Genomic DNA, 21443 nt, shown 5'->3' with positions numbered 1-21443 from the left:
AATGGCTCTAATGTAATGAGAGATAAATTGGGTTCCCAGCATTCGATTGTGATCGAAGACACTCTAGTCAGAAGTACAGACAAATGTTTCTGGGGCCAGCAGCGAAAAATCAGAACAGTGTGTTGCCTCCCTGGTGGCAGGATCAAAGATATCTCAGAGAGGGTGCAGAATGTCCTCAGAGGGGAGAGGGACCAGCAGGAGGTTATTGTACACATTGGAACTAATGACATAGGAAGGGAAAAAGATGAGATTCTGAAGGGAAGATATAGAAAGTTAGGCAGGAATTTAAAAAGGAGGTCCTCGAAGGTTGTAATATCTGGATTACTCCCGGTGCTATGATCTTGTGAGGGTAGGAACAGGAGGATAGAGCAGATGAATGTGTGGCTGAGGGGCTGGTGCAGGGAAGAAGGATTCACATTTTGTGGATCATTGGAATCTCTTCTTGGGTAGAAATTACTTGTACAAGAAGGACGGATTGCACATGAATTGGAAGGGGACTAATATACTGGGAGGGAGAAATGCTAGAGCTGTGCAGGAGGACTTAAACTAGGAAGGTGCGGGGTGGGACCCAGGGAAATAGTGAGGAAAGAGATCAATCTGAGACTGGTGCAGTTGAGAAGAGGAGTGAGTCAAACTGGGCAGGCAAGAACAAAGAACAAAACAAGGCAGGATTGATAAATCGAACTGCATTTATTTCCATGCAAGAGCAACATTGCTCTTGGACATCATAGCAATTACAGAGACTTGGCTCAGAGATGGACAGGACTGGCAGCTTAATGTTCCAGGATACAAATGTTATAGGAAGGAAAGAAAGGGAGGCAAGAGAGGAGGGGGACTAGCACTTTTTGTAAGGGATGGCATTAATGCTGTACTTAAGGAGGATATTCCCGGAAATACATCCAGGGAAGTTATTTAGGTGGAACTGAGAAATAAGAAAGGGATGATCTCCATTATTGGATTGTATTATAGAGTCCCAATAGTCAGCGGGAAATTGAAAAGCAAATTCGTAAAGAGATCTCAGTTACCTGTAAGAATAATAGGGGATTTTAACTTTGCAAACATGGACTGGGACTGCCATAGTGTGAAGGGTTTAGATGGAGAGGAATTTGTGTGTGCAAGAAAATGTTCTGATTCAGTATGTGGATGTACCTACTAGAGAAGGTGCAAAGCTTGACCTACTCTTGGGAAATAAGGCAGAGCAGGTGACTGAGGTGTCAATGGGGGAGCACTTTGGGGCCAGTGACCATCATTCTCTTAGTTTTAAGATAGTGATGGAAAAGGATAGACTGGATCTAAAAGTTGAAGTTCTAAATTGGAGGAAGGCCAATTTTGATGGTATTAGGCAAGAACTTTCAAAAGCTGATTGGGGGCAGATGTTCACAGGTAAAGGGGCAGAACTAGAGGGCATAGGTTTCAGGTGAGAGGAGAAAAATTTAATAACGACTGAAAGGGCAACCTTTTCACGCAGAGGGTTGTGCGTGTATGAATGAGCTGTCAGAGGAAGTGGTGGCAGCTGGTACAATTACAACATTTAATAGGTATCTGGATGGGAACATGAATAGGAAGGTTTAAGAGGAATATGGGTCAAGTGCTCACAAATGGTACTAAATTAGGTTAGGCAAAAGAGAGGACTGCAGATGCTGGAGACTAGTAGAGAGTGTGGTGCTGGAAAAGCATAGCAGGTCAGTCAGCATCTGAGGAGCAGGAAAATTGATGTTTCGGGCAAAAGCCCTGGTCAGCATGGATGAGTTGAACTGAAGGTTCTGTTTCCATGTTGATGTCTCTATAACTCCCCCTATAACTCAGACCATTGAGATCAGACAACATGCTTGTAAACTTCTTCTGCACTCTCTACAATCTAATAATATCCTTCCTATAACAAGGTGACCAAAACTGAACACTACTCCATGTGCAGCTCACCAAGTCCAGTACAACAAAAACGTTACTTCCCAATTTCTATACTCATTGTCCTGACTGATGATGGGAAAAGTGAGGACTGCAGATGCTGGAGATCAGAGCTGAAAATGTGTTGCTGGAAAAGCACAGCAGGTCAGGCAGCATCCAAGGAGCAGGAGAATCGACGTTTCGATTCTCCTGCTCCTTGGATGCTGACTGATGATGGTCAGTGTGCCAAAAGCCTCTTTTACTGCCCAGTCTACCTTTGACTCCACTTTCAGAGAACTTTGAACCTGAACTCCAAGGTCCCTCTGTACCGCTACACTCCTTAAGACCCTACTATTCACCATGAAACTCCTATGTTGCTTTGAATTTCCAAAATGAATTTCCTCACACTTGCCAATAGTTAACTCTACTTGCCATTTCTCAGCCCACTTTCCAGGCTGATCAAAGGTCTTGCTGCAATTTCTGGTAACTTTCCTCACTGTCCACAAGATTGGCTATTTTAGTGTCCTCTGCAAATGTGCTAACCAAGCCTTGTACATTTTTGTCCAAATCATAGATAACAAAGTAGTGGGCCCAGTATGATACTTGAGGCACCCCACACATCACAGGCCTCCAGTCCAACAAGCATCCTTCCATTGTTACCCTCTACTACTTACCATCAAGCTAATTGTGTATTCGGTTTGTCAGCTCACCCTGAATTCCATGCGATCTAACCTTCCAGACCAGCCTACCGTGTGGAATCTTATCAAATGCCTTACTGAAATCCACATAAATTACGTCTACCACCCTGCCCTCGTCGACCGTCTAGGTGACTTCATCGAAGAACTCAAACAAATTTATGAGGCATCTTCTCCCACTCTCAAAGCCATGCTGACTGCTTCTAATCAAATCCTGTCTTTCCAAATGCATGTATATTGTAACCGTCAGAATCTTCTCAAGTAACTTACCCGCCACAGAAGTTAAGTTTACTGATCTACAGTCCCCAGGCTTTTCTTCATAGTCCTTCTTAAGTAATGGTACAACATTTGCTACCCTCCAGTCTTCCAAGACCCTACCCATAGCTAACGATGCAAAAATATCTGCCAGGGTTCCCGCAATTTCTTTAACCTCTTGCAGTCTTCTTGGATATATCTGACCAGGACTAGAAGATTTATCCACCTTCAAACATTCTCTCATATATCCAACACCACCTCTATTGTGATGTGGACTAAACCCAGGATATCACTACTAACTTCCCCAGCAAGCTAATAAACTTTGCCTTGTATTAGTGGTGGTAGAAATTCTGCAACAGAATAAAAGTAGTAAAACTGCACTCAAATGTTGATTTTTAAATATTCACTGTTAATTTTTCTTTTATATGAATTTCAGCTTGCAAAAAATCTTCCTCCACGAACTGTCGGTTACCCGTGGACACTAATTTACAGTACTGCGAAGCATGGCATGAGTCTGAAAACACTGTACCGTAGTATGACTGGTATTGATACACCGATGCTGCTCGTTATTAAAGATAGCGATGGCCAGGTACAGCATGGATATTCAAAGAACAAGACATATTACTTGTATTCTTCTAATTTTGGAAGAGACTTTATTACACACAGTTAGTTCTGTGATATCGCGTTTCGGCAGCCTGATTTGGCTGTAACGTCACCGAAGAATTGAGGAGCCGTATTTTCAAGATAACTTTTCTCTGTTTGCAATAGTGCAATTCCAGCAGAGATCAGTTCGCGCACGCGCCATTTTCCACACTGAAATTGCCACACAGTTGTGCGTGTACGCCGATGTGTACTGATGATTTTGTAATTCTGCGCATGCGCTGAAGTGTCCTTGCCATTATGTGCATGTGCGATGTCAGCTCCGATCTTCATGCCATACAGCACATGCGCCGATGTCAGCAGCCAACTGATCAGCTTTCTGTGAGAGTTACTGTACAGAGAGTAGCTTCCTTCATTTTTTAAATGTGCTGTGTTTCGTTTACTTTCGTTTCATCAATTAAGTATGACTTCAACTATGCTGTACTTTTGGGTGATTTTCGACCAATCGTGAATAATTTTTTTTGCAAGTTTGCCCCTAACCCCACTTTTCCTACAGACCCCATTATTTATATTAAGTGATTTTCTATTAAGCAAGATTTCACTGGAATGCAACCAAGACACTATAGGAGAAACACTTATACAGTGCCATTAATTGTGAATGAAATATCAAAATGTCAAATCCTGAAATTTTCTGAATAAGCTGCTGATCTGATAGTCCTTTAATTTTCATTCTGTGATACTTTGTATTTCCAACTTTTGTCATCTTTAACTTCTTCCTTTTACCTCAGTGGTATGCTACTTTTGTTTGCAATGCAGAGTAATATCAACAGCATGGGTTCAATTCCATTACCAGCCAAGGTTACCATGAAGGACTCTCCTTCTCAACCTCACCCCTCTCGTGAGGTCTGGTGACCCTCAGGTTAAACCATCGCCAGTTGTCTTTCTCCAACGAGAGAGCTGCCCTCTAGGACAACGGCGAGTTTACTTTTACTATTTTATTTATTCCATTGTAATGCTGCTTCACTGTTCTTGTCTGCTGCTGCTTTCTAAAGAGTGATGTGGTCCACCCAGCCATTATTCACAACTGTTTTCGCTTGATCCACTTCACCTTGTGCCTACTGTGCCTGGGGTAAAAACAAATCCATTCCATTTTGGGGCTATGGAGGACATTGCACAAGTTTGAGTGGGGTACATGAAGATACCATGGGCTGATGTAATATCAGCAAGATTTCACAAGAGTATAAGCAAAATTGATTGGTGGCCTAATGAATATGGTTTATTAATCATTTCTTTATTAACTGATTTCTATTGTTCAATTTTATATCCACAGATATTTGGTGCCCTAGCATCAGAACCGTTCAAGGTTAGCGATTGTTTTTATGGAACTGGGGAGACCTTCCTTTTCACCTTCCATCCTGAATTTAAAGTAAGAAAATCACTTGGTCAGGAATATGATGCTTTTATAATTTAAGTTTATATTTTAGTCATTATATCTTCAATAAAGTCATTTTTTCCATCAGGTCCATGTCATGCTCACTACAGAATTTTCCAGTCAGTCCCACTTCTCTTGCTTTTTAAGTTAATTAATCACCTATGTATGGTGAGTTGATGGGTCTGTACTGTTTGAATCTATGTTTAGCGTCTTTTCAGTGCACTGGAACCTTTTCTGCATCCAGGAAATTATGGAATATTATCACCAGTGGATCTATCATCTCTGATGCCACTGGGATGCAGGCATTCAGTCCCTGGAGACTTGACTGCCTTCAGTTCAAGTTGATCGCTCAATACTTTGTCCTGAGTGATGATGTTTGTTCTTAGTTTCTCCATTTCCTTCAGCATTACCTGTTACTAGTGGGATGGTACTTGTGTCTTCCACTATGAAAACTGAAGCATAATATTGATTTAGTGACTGCTGTTTCCATGTTCCCCACTGTAATCCCCAGTTGCATCTACCAAGGGGCCAACATTAATTTTAGCTATTCTTTCTTTTTATATGCTATCCTACATTTTGTGATCATTTTCATTATTAATTTATTGCTCTCTTTATCTCTTACTAACCCTTTGTCGCCCTTAAAATTTGCTTGCTGGCATTTGTGACAGATGTCCATGTGTGCCATAATGTGATCCACCAGCTCCCACATCCTGCAGGTACAACACATCACTTGGCCCTGCACCTCCTTGTTTTTTTAGATTACATTCTCTACACTGTAGAAATAGACCCTTCCTTCAGCCCAACAAGTCCACATCAACTCTCCGAAGAGTACCCACCCAGACCCTTTTCCCTCCCTTTATCCCCCACTGATGCACTTAACACTGTGGACAATTTAGCATGGCCAATTTACCTGACCTGTACATACTTAATTTCCAATAATCACTTTTTAATCTGTAAAATATTTCTCTTATTTGCCTTTAATCTGAAATTAATTTACTGTCAAATTAATGATGAATCAACAAGTTACAGTTTTCCTATAATGTTAATCTGTTTTGTCCTGGGCCTCTGACTCTTGGCTGCAATTTACTCTGTTAAAAAGACCTTGCAAACTGTGAACCAAAAGAAAAGCAAAAAGCATCTGTTTCCTCTCAGCACCAAATTCCTGAAACAAACACACTTACATCAGGCCCAATGTTATTTGAGTTTGTACCAAGCTGCAGGACTACCACTGATCTTCATAGAGAATCATCAGCTCTTTTTAACCTTTTTGCAATCTCTTACTACTTATCCATATAAAGCTTCCTGGTTTCAGGCACGCCTTCAATTGGTTCTGATCCTTTCTCAGTGCCATGCCTGTTCTGTAGCAGAGTAATAGTAGCTCCTGTATTTGCATAAATAACAGCCCTACACTCATCTAGTGCAATTAATTGTATTATTAATTGAGAAAATCAGAGCTTTACAAGCACAAGGCAAACCTCGTGCGTCAGGGACCACCGCATACTTCAGGTAAACAGCATAAGTATTTTGGTTCTTGTCAGCACCAACAAGTAAGTTACAGATTGTAATAACAGAAAAGACTAAAAAGTTGTAATGATTAAAATCACCTGAAGTCTAATCAGCTCATTATGAAAACAGTTCAAAAGCCTGAATGATATCAGAAACTAAAACAAATTGTCCAGAATACTTGGGTCTGGCAGTGAATGTGAAAAGGGAAAATTAACATTCTACGTTGTGCTATGTCCACTGCTTTTTGTCATTTATATAATTATGTGATTATGTGGTTAATAAGGTATGGTTAATAAGTTTGCAGATGAGACCAAAATTGGAGGTGTAGTGGACAGCAAAGAAGATTACCTCAGAATACAACAGGATCTTGATCAGATGGCCAGCGGGGTGAGGAATGGCAGGTAGCGTTTAATTTAGATTAAAGTGAGACTGTGTTTTGGAACGGTAAACCAGGGCAGGACTTGTACACCTTAATGGTAAGGTCCTAGGGGGTGTTGCTGAACAAAGAGACCTCAGAGCGCAGATTCATAGTTCCTTGAAAGTGGAGTCGAATAGATAGGATAGTAAAGAAGGCATTTGTTATGCTTGCCTTTATTGGTCAGAGTACTGAGGAAAGGAGTTGGGAGGTCACATTGTGGCTGCACAGGACATTGTTTAGGCCCCTATTGGAATACTCATGCAATTTTGGTCTCCCTGCTATAGGAAGGATGTTGTGAAAGTTGAAGGCTTTCAGAAAAGATTTACAAGGATGTTGCCAGGGTTGGCAGGTTTGAACCAAAGAGAAAGCCTGAATAGACTGGGACTATTATCCCTGGAGCATTGGAAGCTCAGGAGAGACCTTGTAGAGATTTATAAAATCATGAGGGGCATGGATAGGGTATAAAGGCAGTCTCTTTTCCTGGGGTCAGGAGTCCAAAACTAGACAGCATAGGTTTAAGATGAGAGGGAAAAGAGTTAAAAAGGACCCAAGGGAGAACTTTTTCAAGCAGATGCATGTAGTGAATAATCTGCTAAAGGAAGTGATGGAGGCGGGTGCAATTAAGGCATTTAAAAGGTATCTGGATGGCCATATGAATAAGAACGGTTTAGAGGAATATGGGTCAAATGCTGGCAAATGGGGCTAAATTTATTTAGGATATCTGGTTGGCATGGATGAGTTGGACCGAAGAGACTGTTTCCGTGCAGTATATCTCTGTTACTGTAAGTCAGTAACCTTTCATCTGTGTTAGGAATGTCATGGGCTTTTAGCAAGCGAAAAGATGGAAGGGTTAGGGAAAAGAACAAATGATCTAAGGCAGGAGAAACTGAGTAACAGAAGTGTTAATGCAGTAAAACACAACAGAGTGATGATAAGGCAAGGAAAGAAGCAAAGTATGTATCCATACAAGCTGTGAATCGCAGGAAAATGGCTCTCAATTTGTTCACCATTCTGCACATCTACTAGTATTCTGTCTTTGTGTTAACTATGCCGTGGTTTTAAAGAAGCGATAGTTTGAGTATGTTGCAGATATGTTTCCATAACACGGAAAGATAAAATAAGCACATAGCTTGTTTGATATTGTGTTAGTAAGATAAAGCAGAAAAGTGGATAGTACAGTTGAAAATCACATTGAACAGAAAGTTCAAAAGCAAGTGAAAATAGGAATGAGAACCATTAAAAGGGAATCCATACATCATCTCCATCCATAAAAGCAGTAAACTGATAGAAATCAGTGTGATTAGGGGCCAGAAAAGGTGTTTTAAGTTTTAGGCTGAGGTACTTAATAAGTACTTATCTAAGGAAGTCATGCTGCCCAGATTATGGTGAAAAACAAAAGAGAAGGTTGAGACATTGGCTGGGCTAAGCATTGCAAAGCAACAGTAAGCTGTGTAAGGAGGAAAAGTTCACATCTAGAGTGACACATTTATAGTTCGGGTAATTTGAGGTAATGTGGGAATAGAACTGGTAAATCTATCTTAATTGTAAAAGTTTAAAATTCAGTAGTCTAGTTCAAAGATTAATAAATTGGCTGACAGACCTAACTGAAAGACAGTTATCAGTCAGTCACTTGAAGCGTGAATAGGACCTTCATTAGATATTGATTACTATTGAAGCTTAACTAGTAAGAGTCAGCTCAGCGGTTGAAGGACTTACACCCAAAATGTCGACTGTCCTGCTCCTTGGATCTTGCCTGACCTGCCAGGCAGGTTTCCAGTGCCACGCGTTTTGGACAAGTAGGAGGCCGAAAGAACACAGCAAGTCGGACAGCATTAGGAGGTGGAGAAGTTGTCATTTCAGGTGCAAACCTTCAGGAATGGAGGTGGGAGTAGGGGAAGGTGTAGATGATGTGGGGGGAGGTGGGGTTGGTGGCGGTGGGAAAGATTACGGGTAGGGAGAGGGTCAGAGTGGTGAGGTAGTGATAGCTGAATCCAGGTGGTGGGTGTGACCCGGTTGGTTAATGGAAGGAATGACTCTGGTTGGTAGTTGGAAGAAAGTGTCAGTTGAAGGGATAGAGGGGAGAAGACGGGGGATGGGTGTTAAAGTTATTTGAAATTAAACCTTAATGCTGAGTCCTCCAGGCTGTGCCAACCCAGATCGTACCCACCACTTGTGTTCACCTATCACCATTCTGCCCCTCTTCCCACCCATAACCGTAACTCCTCACCCTTATCTGTAGTTCCCCCATCCCCACCTCCATTCCTGAAGAAGAGTTCTACCCAAAACCTCGATTTCTCAACCTTGTGATGCTGCCTAGCTTGCTGTGTTCTTTCAGTCTCTTGTCTCCTTTGGATTCCAGCATCTGCAGTTGTTTCTGTCTCTAAGTGTATTTAAAAGAGAGCTTGTCCAGTCAGGAAAGACTGATCATACTTGGAGTTGGAGACAGCCTTGGTATATAGTTCGTGAAATTTGGAGGCATCGTGGATTTTCAGTATAGAGGTACTTTTTGCTTACTTTGTGTTTAGTTTCATAGCTTGTAAGGCTTTTGTTAAACAGGATAAATTGAAATGTGGAATCAGCGCCCAGCACAACAGGTCATAGATAAACTATACATTTATTGGTTGGTGATAGCTACTAATCTGACTATCTTTTACAGCTTACTTTCAGTTTGAAGTTAAATAAGGGAAGTATTTATAGGCTACAAACCAAAAGGGCGCGTAGGAGTTTTTTAAAAGCCAAATTAAGAACTCACTGTATAGATACGAATGCAGGGCCAGGTGATGTTTTGTATTTGCATGATGTGAGCACCTCATCTGGAGCAAAGCATTAGTTGCTTGAGGAGCCATAGCTCTGAGTTGATGAGCTGGAGTCTGAGCTTCAACATGGCGACACGTCAGGGAAGGGGAGCTAGATGCTGTGTTTCAGGAAGCCGTCCAATCCCTCAAATTAACTACTTTTAATTCAGTCAGCAATTAGGGACAGGAAGATATGACTGAGAGTGAGGCAGGTAGAGGGATCTAGTTGGTAGTGCTGAAGAAGGCTCAGCTGTTGAATGTGTCTAACAGGCTTGCAATTCTTGATCCCTGTGTAGGTCAGAGTGGCAGTATAGGGAGGATGATCAAACTCATTGAAGCATCATGTTACAGGGAGCCATTGAAGAGGGGGGGAGCAAAGAGAAATGATATTGAGTTAGGGAAATAGCGACAGTTCTTTGTGCATCGAGTTTACTTAGTGCTAGAGTTGGGATATCTCATCCAGGCAGCAGAAGAATTTGAAGTGGGAGGGCAAAATCCAGTTGTCATGGTCATAACTAGAAAGAGGAGAGGGGTTCTGCTGAGGGAATATGACCAGCTACAGGCTCAGTTGAAAAGAGAACCAAAAGAGTAATAATCATTGGATTGTAACAGGAGAAACAGGTTTGACTTCATGGAAGATTGTGGAAAAAGTTTGAAGACTGAGGAGAGGTTTGCTCAGTAGAGGTTATTAAAGTTTCCAGAACAAGTAATAGAAGGCAGTATATGGAAATGGTGAGGAATCTAACTTGCAGATAACAGGACAGTTTTGAGAAGATCGGCAGTTAATAACGAACTGAATGTGTTGTACTTAAATGCATGCAGAATGTGAAGCAAGGAAAATGAGCTTGTTATGAAGATTGAAGTTGGCAGACATAATACTGTAGGTATCACAGAGTTGAAGGTCTATAAAATCAGCAGAGGCATAGAAAGATAGATGGCCAACAGCTTTTCCCCATGAAAGGCAAGCCCATTGGTTTAAGATGAGAGGGGAGAGATTAAAAAAAAGTGTAGAACGGGACAATTTTTTCATAGTGTGGTCAGTATCTGGAATGGTGGTGGCAAGTACAATTTTGCCGTGTATGAAACATTTGAATAGGTACGTGGACAGGATAGATATGGAGGGATATGGACCAAACGCAGGTTAATGGGAGTAGATTAATTGTGAAAACTGGGCAGCATGGACAGTGGACCAAAGGACCCATTTCCATGCTGTAAACCTCTAACTCTCTGTGGCTACAAGGGCTAAAGGTTGGGAACTAAATATCCAAGGAAAAGCATCCTGTCAAAAGGACAGACAGATAGGCAGAGGGGACAGGATTGCCTTGTTAGTAACAAACAATTAAATTGAAAACAAGAACTGATACAAAGTTGAAATGTGTAGAATCTGTGTGGGTGAAGGTGAGGAAATGCGAAGGATTAAAATACTATGCTGAGTTATGTACAGGTTTCCTAGCAGTAGTCAGGATATTGGGGAAGAAAATGTCAGGATTTGAAAAGGCATGTATGGAAGACACTGTTACAATAATCATGGGGACTTCAATATGCAGATGGACTGCAAATCAGATTGGAAGTCGATCTCGAAAAAAATTTATGGAATGTCTACAAGATAGTTTTTTCGAACAAGTGGTAAAGTGATAATATGTACTTTTACATATATATAAGGTAAAAGAGGCAAGAGTGGACATTGGACCACTGGAAAGTGAGGCTAAGGAAGTAGTGTAGGGAGTAAAGAACTGATGGAGAAACTGAGTAGTACTTTGCATCAGTTTTTGCAGGGAAGATACCAGCACCATGCCAGACCTTCAAGAGAATCAGGGGGCAGAGAGGAGTGTAATAGCATTGATGTTAGGAAAACTGGAAGATCTCAAGATGGATAAGTATCCTGGACCAGATGGACTACACCCCAGAGTTCTGAAGGAGAAGATTGTCGGGGCATTGGTGGTGATATCTCAGCAATCAGTGGTGTCCGGGAACATCCCAGAGCACTGGAAAATGTAGCACCCCTGTTTAAGATGGGAGGGAAGCAGAAGATAGGAAACTGTAGGCCAGTTCGCGTAACCTCAGTCAGTGATATTGTACAGCATTTTATTTAAAGATGAGATTACAGAGTACTTAGAAGTCCAAGGTACAATAGGGCTGAATCAGCAGGACAGGAGGATATGCTTGACAAATTTGTTAGAATTCTTCAAAGAGGTAACAAGCAATTTAGACAAAGGTGAGCCGTGAACATGATCTATTTGGGTTTCCCAAAGATCTTTGACGACGTATCATACGTGAGGCTGCTAAATAACATAAGACAAAGTTAGGGGCGAAGTGCTGACATGGATTTAGATTTGGCTGAATGGCAAAAAAGCAGAAAGCAGGTATACAGGAGTCTTTTACATGGTAGCTGGTGATTAGTGGCGTTCTGCAGGAATCAGTGGAACCGCATCTATTCACATTTGATGTTAATGAGCTGAACGAAGGAACTTAGAGCATTATTATTTGCTAGTGAAGGACAGATTTGTTGAGGAGGCAACAGAAGGACTTGGACAAGCAAGGAGAGTTGGAAAAAGAAGTGAGAGATAGGATACAATATGGGAAGATGCCCGCACTGTTCAGGGATGTGTAGGTTCATTGTGTTAGCTATGGGAAATGTAGGGTTAGAGGGAAAGGGGAGGGTGATGGGTCTGGGTGGGATCCTCTTCAGAAGGTCTGAGTGGACTTATTGGGCCGAATGGCCTGTTTCCACACTATGAATTGAATGGAAATGAGTCCTGTTATCTGGATCCTAAGCATCTGCTTTTTTGTGTGTGAAGCTGGCATCCCAGATTCAAGAGTAATTTCGAATGCTTGGAATCCAGATAGCAAAGACTTTACTGTATTAGCAGTTAGAAGAGAATAGTGTTTCTGGTGCTTTCTGAAATCTAATTCAAGACCGATAAAGACAGCATGTTGTTGCCAGGTATACAAGTACTTGAGTGGTCTTGGCCACGCATTCTAAAATGCACATTGGTCTTGTAATAGCAGATTTGAGTTCTCCCACCCTCTTCATGTCTCTCGTGAAACCAGCAGGCTCATTTCATGTAAAGCCCACAACATTCCCTTCCCTCTTGCGCGCAAGATATTGGGTATTTACTGTATTGTATTTTCCTGGGGATTAATGTTTGGTCTACTGCTTTTCCTGATTTTGACTTTTGTGTTATGGATACAATTTCAGAATTTTCGGATGACAAAGCTTGATGTGTTATAAACCTAGAGAGGCTGGTGCAATGGACAAACGAGGCAGCTGAAATTTAATGCAGAGTAATTCATTTTGCTGAGAAGCACAATATGAAACAAAGGGTGCAATTGTAAAGTGAAAGCAGCAATTTCAGGGAAATTATGCACAAATTATGGAAGATGAGATCAAAAACAGAAATTGCTTGAAAAGCTGAGCAGGTCTAGCAGTATCTGTGGAGAGAAATCAGTTAATGTTGTGTTTCCAGAATTCAGAACTTCTCAGAAGATGGTCGAGCAATTGCCTGTTCAGAACCCATTTGAAAGTACATTACCCCTCAATTCTCTATTAATTTTTTTTTGTTCTACTAGCCTCTGCAGGCATGTTGCAGTCAGTTGGTATCATTCTCAGTGTCGGTTGTACCTGCAGATTTGCAAGTCAGCGAGAAATTGGGAAAGTATTCAAAATAGCAAAGCTAATAGGAAGAACCTGTTCCCATTGTTCAGATATGTCATACCTCTGGAGCAGTTGGGTCTTGAATCCAGGCTTTCCTGGTCCAGGAGTAGGGACATTACCACATTACAAGAGCCCCTCAGGAGAGGATCAAGGATTAGATAACACTGATCTGAAGTGTCATCTGAAGCCAGATGAAACATGAAAAAAACCTTATTTTACAGAAGGTAGTTATGATCTGGGAAAACACTGCTCGAAAGTGTGTTGGAATTCATTTCATGAAGGCCTTCATACAGGGAATTAATAATCTGAAGAGCTACAGGGTATGGAACCAGGAGTAGTTGTGTATTTTGCAGGGAGTCAACATGGGTAAGATGAATCAAATGGCTGCCTCCTGTCTTATAACCACTTTGTGATTCTGTGTTTGCGAATTTCTTAATGTGTTGCTTTGTAAATAAAGTTATGCAAAACATATTGAAACAGGTTTAGAATTTCATCTAAAAACAAAATAACTTCCCTGGAGAAACGGTGTTAAAGTAGCCGAGTAGCTGAATTTGGTATTGAATGGAAGTTGCCGGACTAATTACAGTTTATTATTAATAGTACAAGTATTACAGCCTTACACAAACACTTTTCTAAGTGAAGCAAATTATTGTTTTACAGATATTCAAGTGGACAGGTGATAATATGTTCTTCATAAAAGGAGACATGGATTCCTTGGCCTTCGGTGGTGGAGGGTAAATGATGTTTTCATTGCATATTAAGTCGATAGTTTTTTTTTCAGATTCTAAGGAATTTTGGCCAGTACTACAAAGAATTAGGTGCATTTTTAACCAAAATTATGTGAACAGCATTTTTTAAGTGAGTATTGTTAATAACGTTGGAAGAATAGTTGTTCACGGCTGTATATTAACATTTAACAGGAGTATATCACATCAAATAAAACTTCACACAATTTATTATAGAACATTGCCTTTGTTAATAGGATCAGAATTCACATGGTACCCGGTTATAGTCCAACTGGTTTATTTGAAATCCCAAGCTTTCGGAGCACTGCTGCTTCGTCAGGTGGAGCAGTGCTCTAAAACGTTGTGATTTCAAATAAACCTGTTGGACTATAACCTGGCGTCATGTGACTTCTGACCTTGCTCATCCCAGTACAATATCGGCACCTCCACATCTTTGTTAATAGAAAACACAGCAGCTGTTCCACTCTGCAAAGGCCAATGCATTGAATGATTTGTTAAGCTGGATCAGAGGAAATGCTTGATTCAGATGCTGGGAATACTGCTTGAATACAGTGCTGCTAACTGAAGCAGGCTGATCTTTCAATTCCAGCCTCAGGCAATACTTTGTGTGGAGTTTGCACATTCTCCCCATGTCTGCTTGGGTTTCGTCCCTCAATCCAAAGATGTGCAGGTTAGGTGAATTGGTCGTGCAAAATTGTCCATAGTGTTCAGGGATGGAGAGGTTAGGTGCATTGGTCAGTGGTAAATGTTGGGGGATGTGTTTGTGTGGATACTCTTCGGAGGGTTGGTGTGGACTTGTGTGACTTGGTGTGACTTTTTTTAAAATGTATAAATCGCATCCACATAAGCAGAGGCATTTATTAGACACCAGTACAAGAATAATATTTCCCATTCGGGGCGGCACAGTGACTCAGTGGTTAGCGCTGCTGCTTCAAAGTACCAGAGACCCAGGTTCAATTCTCACCTTGGCCAATTGTCTGTGTGGAGTTTGCACATTCTCTCCATGTCTGCATGGGTTTCCTCCCACAGTCTAAAGATGTGCAGGCTAGGTGAATTGGCCATGCTAAATTGCCCAGAGTGTTAGGTGTATTAGTCAAGGGTGAATGTAGGGGAATGGATCTGGGTGGGTTGCTCTTCGGAGCGTCGATGTGGACTTGTTGGGCCGAAGGGCCTGTTTCCACACTGTAGGGAATCTAATCTAATTCACCTCTTTCTCAAAAAAACTTTACTTAAAACACAGATTACAGCCAGCTATTATTGGAAGAGTAACAAAGTACTCAAAATGTTTGTCTTTTCAATGTCCATTATGGTGAAAATTCACTGCATACTCAATTGCATATATACCAGGCACAATGTACAGTATTTCCTTTAATTCTGCTACTTAAGTGTGATGTTCAGCAGTTACTGAATAGAAAACTGGAAAAGGTAATTGGGGAAAAATATTTCACTGTTTGTATGTCCACGTGTAACCAAGTGCAAATCTTGATCAGACGTTTCGAAGAGGAGACCAAATTAGTAAACTGAAAAATGTCTGTTACTACTAACGTAAGAACCAGGAGCAAGAGTAGACAATTCAGCTCCTTGAAAATGCTCCACCATTTAATATAATCATGACTGATCCTATCGCCTCAACTTCACTTTTCTGCCCGGGTCCCATAATCCTGTTACTAATTAAAAATCTACCTTTTTAAATTTATTCAGTGTCCACTGCACTCTGAGATGGTGAATTCCGCATTTTCAGTACAGTTTGAGAGAAGGAACGACTCTTCTGTTTGTAAATCTGCCAAACTTTAGATTGCTCCAGAGGGGAATATCCATTATCTGTTCATTTTGCCAATTTTCTTTAACATTTTGTACCTCAGTTAGCCCTTGTCTCATCTTCTAAACTCCAGCAAACATAATTCTAAACTACTCAATCTCCCTTCCATTTCTAGAATCGGACCTTTTCTGAACTGCCTCCAACACAATTCCACTCTTTTATATGGCCTTCCAGAAGGCATCCGATGAAGCCCTAGTTAAATTGAAGCCACGTTATTCATCTGGAAAATATATAAACTGATATAGCAAGCAGGCATGATAATGAATAATTGCTGTAATGGGCATGGTTATAACAATGGCATAATGCAAGGATCTATATTTGAGTCTCGACTATTCACTTTATTCATTAACAAACCTATGTGTCTTTTTATCTATCCCTAATATTCAAATTTACAAATGTTAAGTGGCAAATCTGGAAACTAGTTGTCCATGTAACCAAAGGAGAGTTGGGACCTAAAATGGTTAAAATAAGGTACTTTCTAAATAGTGGAAAACTAGGTCGAGATGGACCTGGGACGGATGTCTAAGTTTTGAAGAACAGAATATCACAATTTCTTTGGAGACTAATAATGTGAAAAACCAAACTCCCCAAATCACCCCAACAGAACTCCCAGATTGAGAAGCTTTTAGTATTTTAAACTTTTTTTTACGAATCAAGTGAAAAATGAACATTATTTACAGACTAAGTTACATATCAAATGTCAAATTAAATTAAAGGTCATCTCAACAGAGTATTGAGAGTTCTTAGGCTCTAAACTTTCCCTGGATTCATCCCGAAAACTGCAAAAGATTTGCTTCTCGCCCAATCGTGCAACTCTGTGTCTGACTTGCCACCTCCCTATTGTGAACTGTTGCTGTGAGATGAGAGGAAGCAAGTGAGGGAGTGCGACAGGTGGCAAGGAAGGAAGGGAGGGGTGAACACTAAGAAAGCCACAGGAAAGATAAACTGCACAAAAGGCATATAGTGAATACTAGGGGAAAGTGAGGACTGCAGATGCTGGGAATTAGAGTCTAGAGTATCGTGCTGGAAAAGCACAGCAGGTCAGGCAGCATCCGAGGAACAGGAGAATCGGCATTTCAGGTAAAGCCCTTCTTCAGGAATACTGTTGGATCAAACTGAAGGCAGCAAAACAGAGACCAGTTCTGGCAAATGCCACAATAACACTCCTACTACAGCGCATCCCATGGGCTTGTAGTTCTGCTGAAGTGCTCCATTGCAAGAGTTCCATTGTAATATAACTTTGTCTCTGCAGTGATTGTTGGTACCTTGAAGGAGGAGGAGTTCTTAACTCCAATTGTTCATTTCACCACCCCTCTTTTAAATTCTACCTTTTGTTGCTCTTCCTCCTTTGAATTCCAATTGATGTCTAGCTTCCTGAATTTATACCATTAAGAATATTCTGCTCTTGCTTAAACTCCAATTGTTACCAAACCCTGTCTGTCTCAGCTCCTGATTTTAAGCTGATTCCTGTTTTCTCAGCTGCAATTTTCAAATTATTTTGTGATTGTTCCAAGGCATTCATGAGTGCATTGTTTTTGATGCATCTCACTTGGACTTCAACAGGCCTTTTGGTGTCCAGTGGGCATCCCACCGATGTCAGTATTGGAACCCTTCCTATTTGTGGTTCATATTAATAATTTAGCCTGGAATATAGGAGCGTTAATACAATAATTAGTAGGATAGTGAATAGGAGGACAGTCTTAGATTATAGGGAGATATCGACAGCTGGTCAGATGGCTAGTCAGTGACAATAGAGTTCAGTCCGGATAAATGTGAGATGATGCATTTGGACAGAACCGACAAGGCAGGGAGTATGCGAAGAATAGTAGGGCACTGAGAATCAGAAAGATCTTGGTGTGAGTATACACCGACCCCTTAAAATTGCAGGACAGATAGAAAAAGTGTTTAAGAAGGTATATGATATACTTGGCTTTATTAGCAAAGACAAAGAGTTTAAGAATGAAGAAATGATGCAAGGACTGTGAAAAATGATGGATAGGCCACAACTAATTATGTATGCCATTTTCTGGGATCCACATAAGAGGAGGGATGTGACTGCATTGAAGAGAGTGCAGAGGAGATTGACCGGGATTGGGCTGGAGAGTTTTATCTTATAAGAGAGTCTGGACAAACAGGTTGTTTTCCTTAGAGCAGAGGAGATCGAGGGGACATGATTGACATCTGTAAAATTTGAGGGACAGAAATCTTCCCTCTTGATGGAGGAATCAGCAACTGGGGGCATAGTTTTAAGGTAAAGAACAGCAGGTTTAGAGTAAGTGTGGGGACTTTTTCACTGAGGGTAGTGGGAATCTGGAACTCGCTGCCTGTAAGGGTGATTGAGGCAGAAATCCTCATCGCATTTAAGAAGTATTTAAATCTGTGAGGTTGTAAGCCAAATGCTGGAAAATGGGAATAAAATAGGTATTGTTTTTGACTGGTACAGATGTGATGGGCCTCATGGTCGTTTTCCGTGTTGTGTATATCTATGACTCTGACTATTCTCATAAAAGCCTGAGCCCTAAAGGTACTCACATTGATTTCCTAATGAATACAGGAAATATGGAATCTTGTTTATTTAAATTCTGCAAAAGTTGAGTGTTTTTCTGTTTTATGGTCTTCGCAAATCAGCCTGCAATAGCCCCAAACTTTTTTTTAAGATCCCATTGCAATCCAAAATGAAAAAAAGAGCCAAACTTACCAAGCAACTCTAATGAAAACCCTGTTTAAAGATGCACTGTTTTCTGTAACAATCTGTTACAAATTCAGCATGAATTAAATGTCAGGGCAAATGGCAGGTAATGCCGTATAAATTATAAATTGATATGCGTAACTCAAATCTGGACAGTCCTCTCAGCACATCTCTCACTAACCATTACCAAAGCCTTTCAAAACTCAGCTTTCCCCTGAATCTTTTCATAACTTTATACTTGATTTTATGCTTCCAGTCATAGAGACTTACATCATGGGAAAGAATTACTGTCTTCTCTATGTATGCCCCTCATAATTTCCACATTTCAGTCATGTCTTAGCACTGCTGTCTCATAACGCCAGGGACCTGGGTTTGATTCCAGCCTCGTTTCACAGACATTCTCCCCGTGTCTGCATGGGTGCTCCAGTTTCCTCCTGCAGTCTGTAAATGTGCAGGTTAGGTGAATTGGCTGTGCTAAAGTGCCCATTGTGGTCATGGGGGAGATTAGGTGCATTAGTCAGGGGAAATGTAGAGTAATAGGGTAGGGATATGGGTCTGGTTGGGATACTCTTTGGGGGGTCGGTGTGAACTTGTTTGGCCAAATGGCCTGTTTCCATGCTGTAGGGATTCTATGTTTTCTATAATCCCCTTTCAATTTCCTCTGCTCTAAGGAAAACAACTCCAATCTGTCTGACCTCTCTTAATAGCTAAAACTCCTGCATTATCCAAGTCCATCTTCTCTGCAGTCTGCCCAGTGCAATCTGATCCCTGAAAATGGCAAACAATACTGTAGCTTCGGCCTAACCAACATTTTAGACAGTACCGGTGTCCTTCATCTTGTATTTTCTAAAGTGATTGATTTTAGCCTGTTTTGTTGTTATCCTTATAAAGCACCTTTACAGTTTCTCAATGCAAAAGAAGTCTTAAGTTGATTAACCTATTTTTGATCATGGTTCTCCAACTGATGACCTTTTTTTCTTTATAGAGGAGAAATTGGATTGTGGTTGGATGGGGATCTATACCACGGACGTAGCCACTCATGTAAAACGTTCGACAACTGCATTCTTTCAAAAAGGGAAGACTTCTACGTACAGGACATTGAAATATGGGCATTTGAGTGAAAGGATAAATCTTTACATAAGCACTGTAGGAACTCAATGTGTCCGGTGTAAGACCCTAAATCTGACCAAGCATCGATAATGAAGTTGAATCTAGGCAAATAAAAAAAAACAAATTATCGTCAGTTGGGCCACCACATTTGTTAGCAGATCTGTAAAGAAAAATTTGATCTGAACCCAATCTAAGAATGTATTGCCATTACAAGTAACAAAACATGTTTTTAAAAGTCAAAACACCAGCCACATACTCTGAAGTTTTGGCAAACCCAATCACATTTAAATTGAACCCTGACAGGTCGTAGTTGCACTAAAATGATGGGGTCGGAAATCACCCTAACAAATTCTATTTACTTCTGTTTGAAAAACGTATCTGGGTAATGCTGTCACTGATGATGGTGCTGCAGCTTTGAGACTGATGCTGTCAACATTTCGGGTCAACTGACAAAAACACGTTTCACATTCAGCCTGTATAGGGCTAGGTTCTGTGGCAAAACCGATGAAAGAACTAAAAACGTATTCAGGAAGAAGCCTCATGTTGCTGGATAAATGACAGAATTTTGCAGGGTATTTTTGTTATGCCTGTGTAGTTTCCGGCAAACGTGAAAAAGCATATACTGTATTTATTGGTCAGATTTATTCTACTGTTTAGCTTCATAGCACACCAAACTCCCAAGCACCCATAGTTGTGCTTTCTGTCAGTGGGTGTATGTTGTGAGTATAGCTGACATCACTCTAAAACAGAATAGTAATAGATACTGTAGATGTTAGGATAATTCTATAGACTTGTTGAATTTACAGATTATTGTCAAGTAATGTCGAACAACCTTGGCAGGCAACAATCATTTATGCCTTGGTCACTGCAAATGATTAATGCCATCTAGAGATTAACAAAACAGTTTCAGAATGAAAATAACTAAACCCTATTGCAGGTTTTCTTTGTATTTTGTCAAGTCTAGAACCTGATTGTGTTTTACAAATTATTCCTGTTCTGGGTGTGAAATTGGTTTTCTTCGTGCTGAAAATCCAGCATTGTATTGTATTATAATACTCTGTAAATCAAAGTACTGCATTGTTCCTCAGTTGAGACAATGAAATGGTGAGTTGCTTATGGCACTTTGAATTATGACAGAAATAAACGCAGGCCAATTAATTTTATTGGTTTTTGTTGTAGTCTTATACAGTTTATTTCCAAATTTAAAATGTTAGAAGACAGTTGCTGCATTCATAAAGGGCATATTCATTTTGTGGGCTGTTTATTTATGCTGAATGTGAAAAAATGCAGAGATCAGTTCTCTCATTTCTGTCTAATGTTCTGTATCTTTGTTAGGATGTAGCCTGAATGTTTACAGATTTTGGATGTGAATTGTAAATAAATACAGCAGCTTTTATTTCCTTTGTCTTCCACAGCAGTATTATTGTCTTTGTGGATTTACAGCTACCTAATAAAACTATTTAAAATAAGCTTAGAATTATCACAATACTGCAATGTAAGATTGATGAATAGTAGAATAAATTATTGGAACCAAATACCCTGGTCTGAATTCATTCAGTTTCAGTAAATTATACAGCCCATGAAGAGGCTAGTTTTTTTTTGTTCATGGAATACGAAGTTGCTGCCTCAGTCAGCAATTGTTGCCATTCCTAATTGTCCAGAGGACAGTTGTGTCAATGATCTTATTATTGATTGGCTGAATTGGGAAGATGAATAGAATGCGGTGGTGAATAATGTTAGTGCTACAGGTCAAATCAACTGCGCAAGAGACCAGCCTCTTTAGTTGATAGTCATGGTTGTATCTCTCATGGAGAAAGAGATCCCTATAATCATTTGCGG

General features: G+C 40.5%; 1 protein-coding gene across 12 annotated transcripts in view; it reads left to right on the top strand.

The window, feature by feature from the left end:
• Window positions 1-21139, top strand: part of oxr1a (oxidation resistance 1a) — a 511841-nt gene extending 490702 nt beyond the window's left edge. For all 12 annotated transcript variants that reach the window (XM_072570591.1, XM_072570587.1, XM_072570583.1 and 9 more), the window contains 4 exons: window positions 3271-3423; window positions 4765-4860; window positions 13901-13974; window positions 19480-21139. In XM_072570591.1, the coding sequence (XP_072426692.1) occupies window positions 3271-3423; window positions 4765-4860; window positions 13901-13974; window positions 19480-19615 (459 nt within the window). In that variant the 3' untranslated portion in view covers window positions 19616-21139. The remainder of the gene's footprint in view (window positions 1-3270; window positions 3424-4764; window positions 4861-13900; window positions 13975-19479) is intronic.
• The last annotated feature ends 304 nt before the right edge of the window (window positions 21140-21443 follow it).

This window comes from Chiloscyllium punctatum, chromosome 5 (genome assembly GCF_047496795.1).
Source record: "Chiloscyllium punctatum isolate Juve2018m chromosome 5, sChiPun1.3, whole genome shotgun sequence".
In the NCBI taxonomy this organism is placed as follows: domain Eukaryota; kingdom Metazoa; phylum Chordata; class Chondrichthyes; order Orectolobiformes; family Hemiscylliidae; genus Chiloscyllium; species Chiloscyllium punctatum.
Note: the sequence above shows the minus strand (reverse complement) of the source record. Positions and strands in the feature narration are given on the sequence as shown.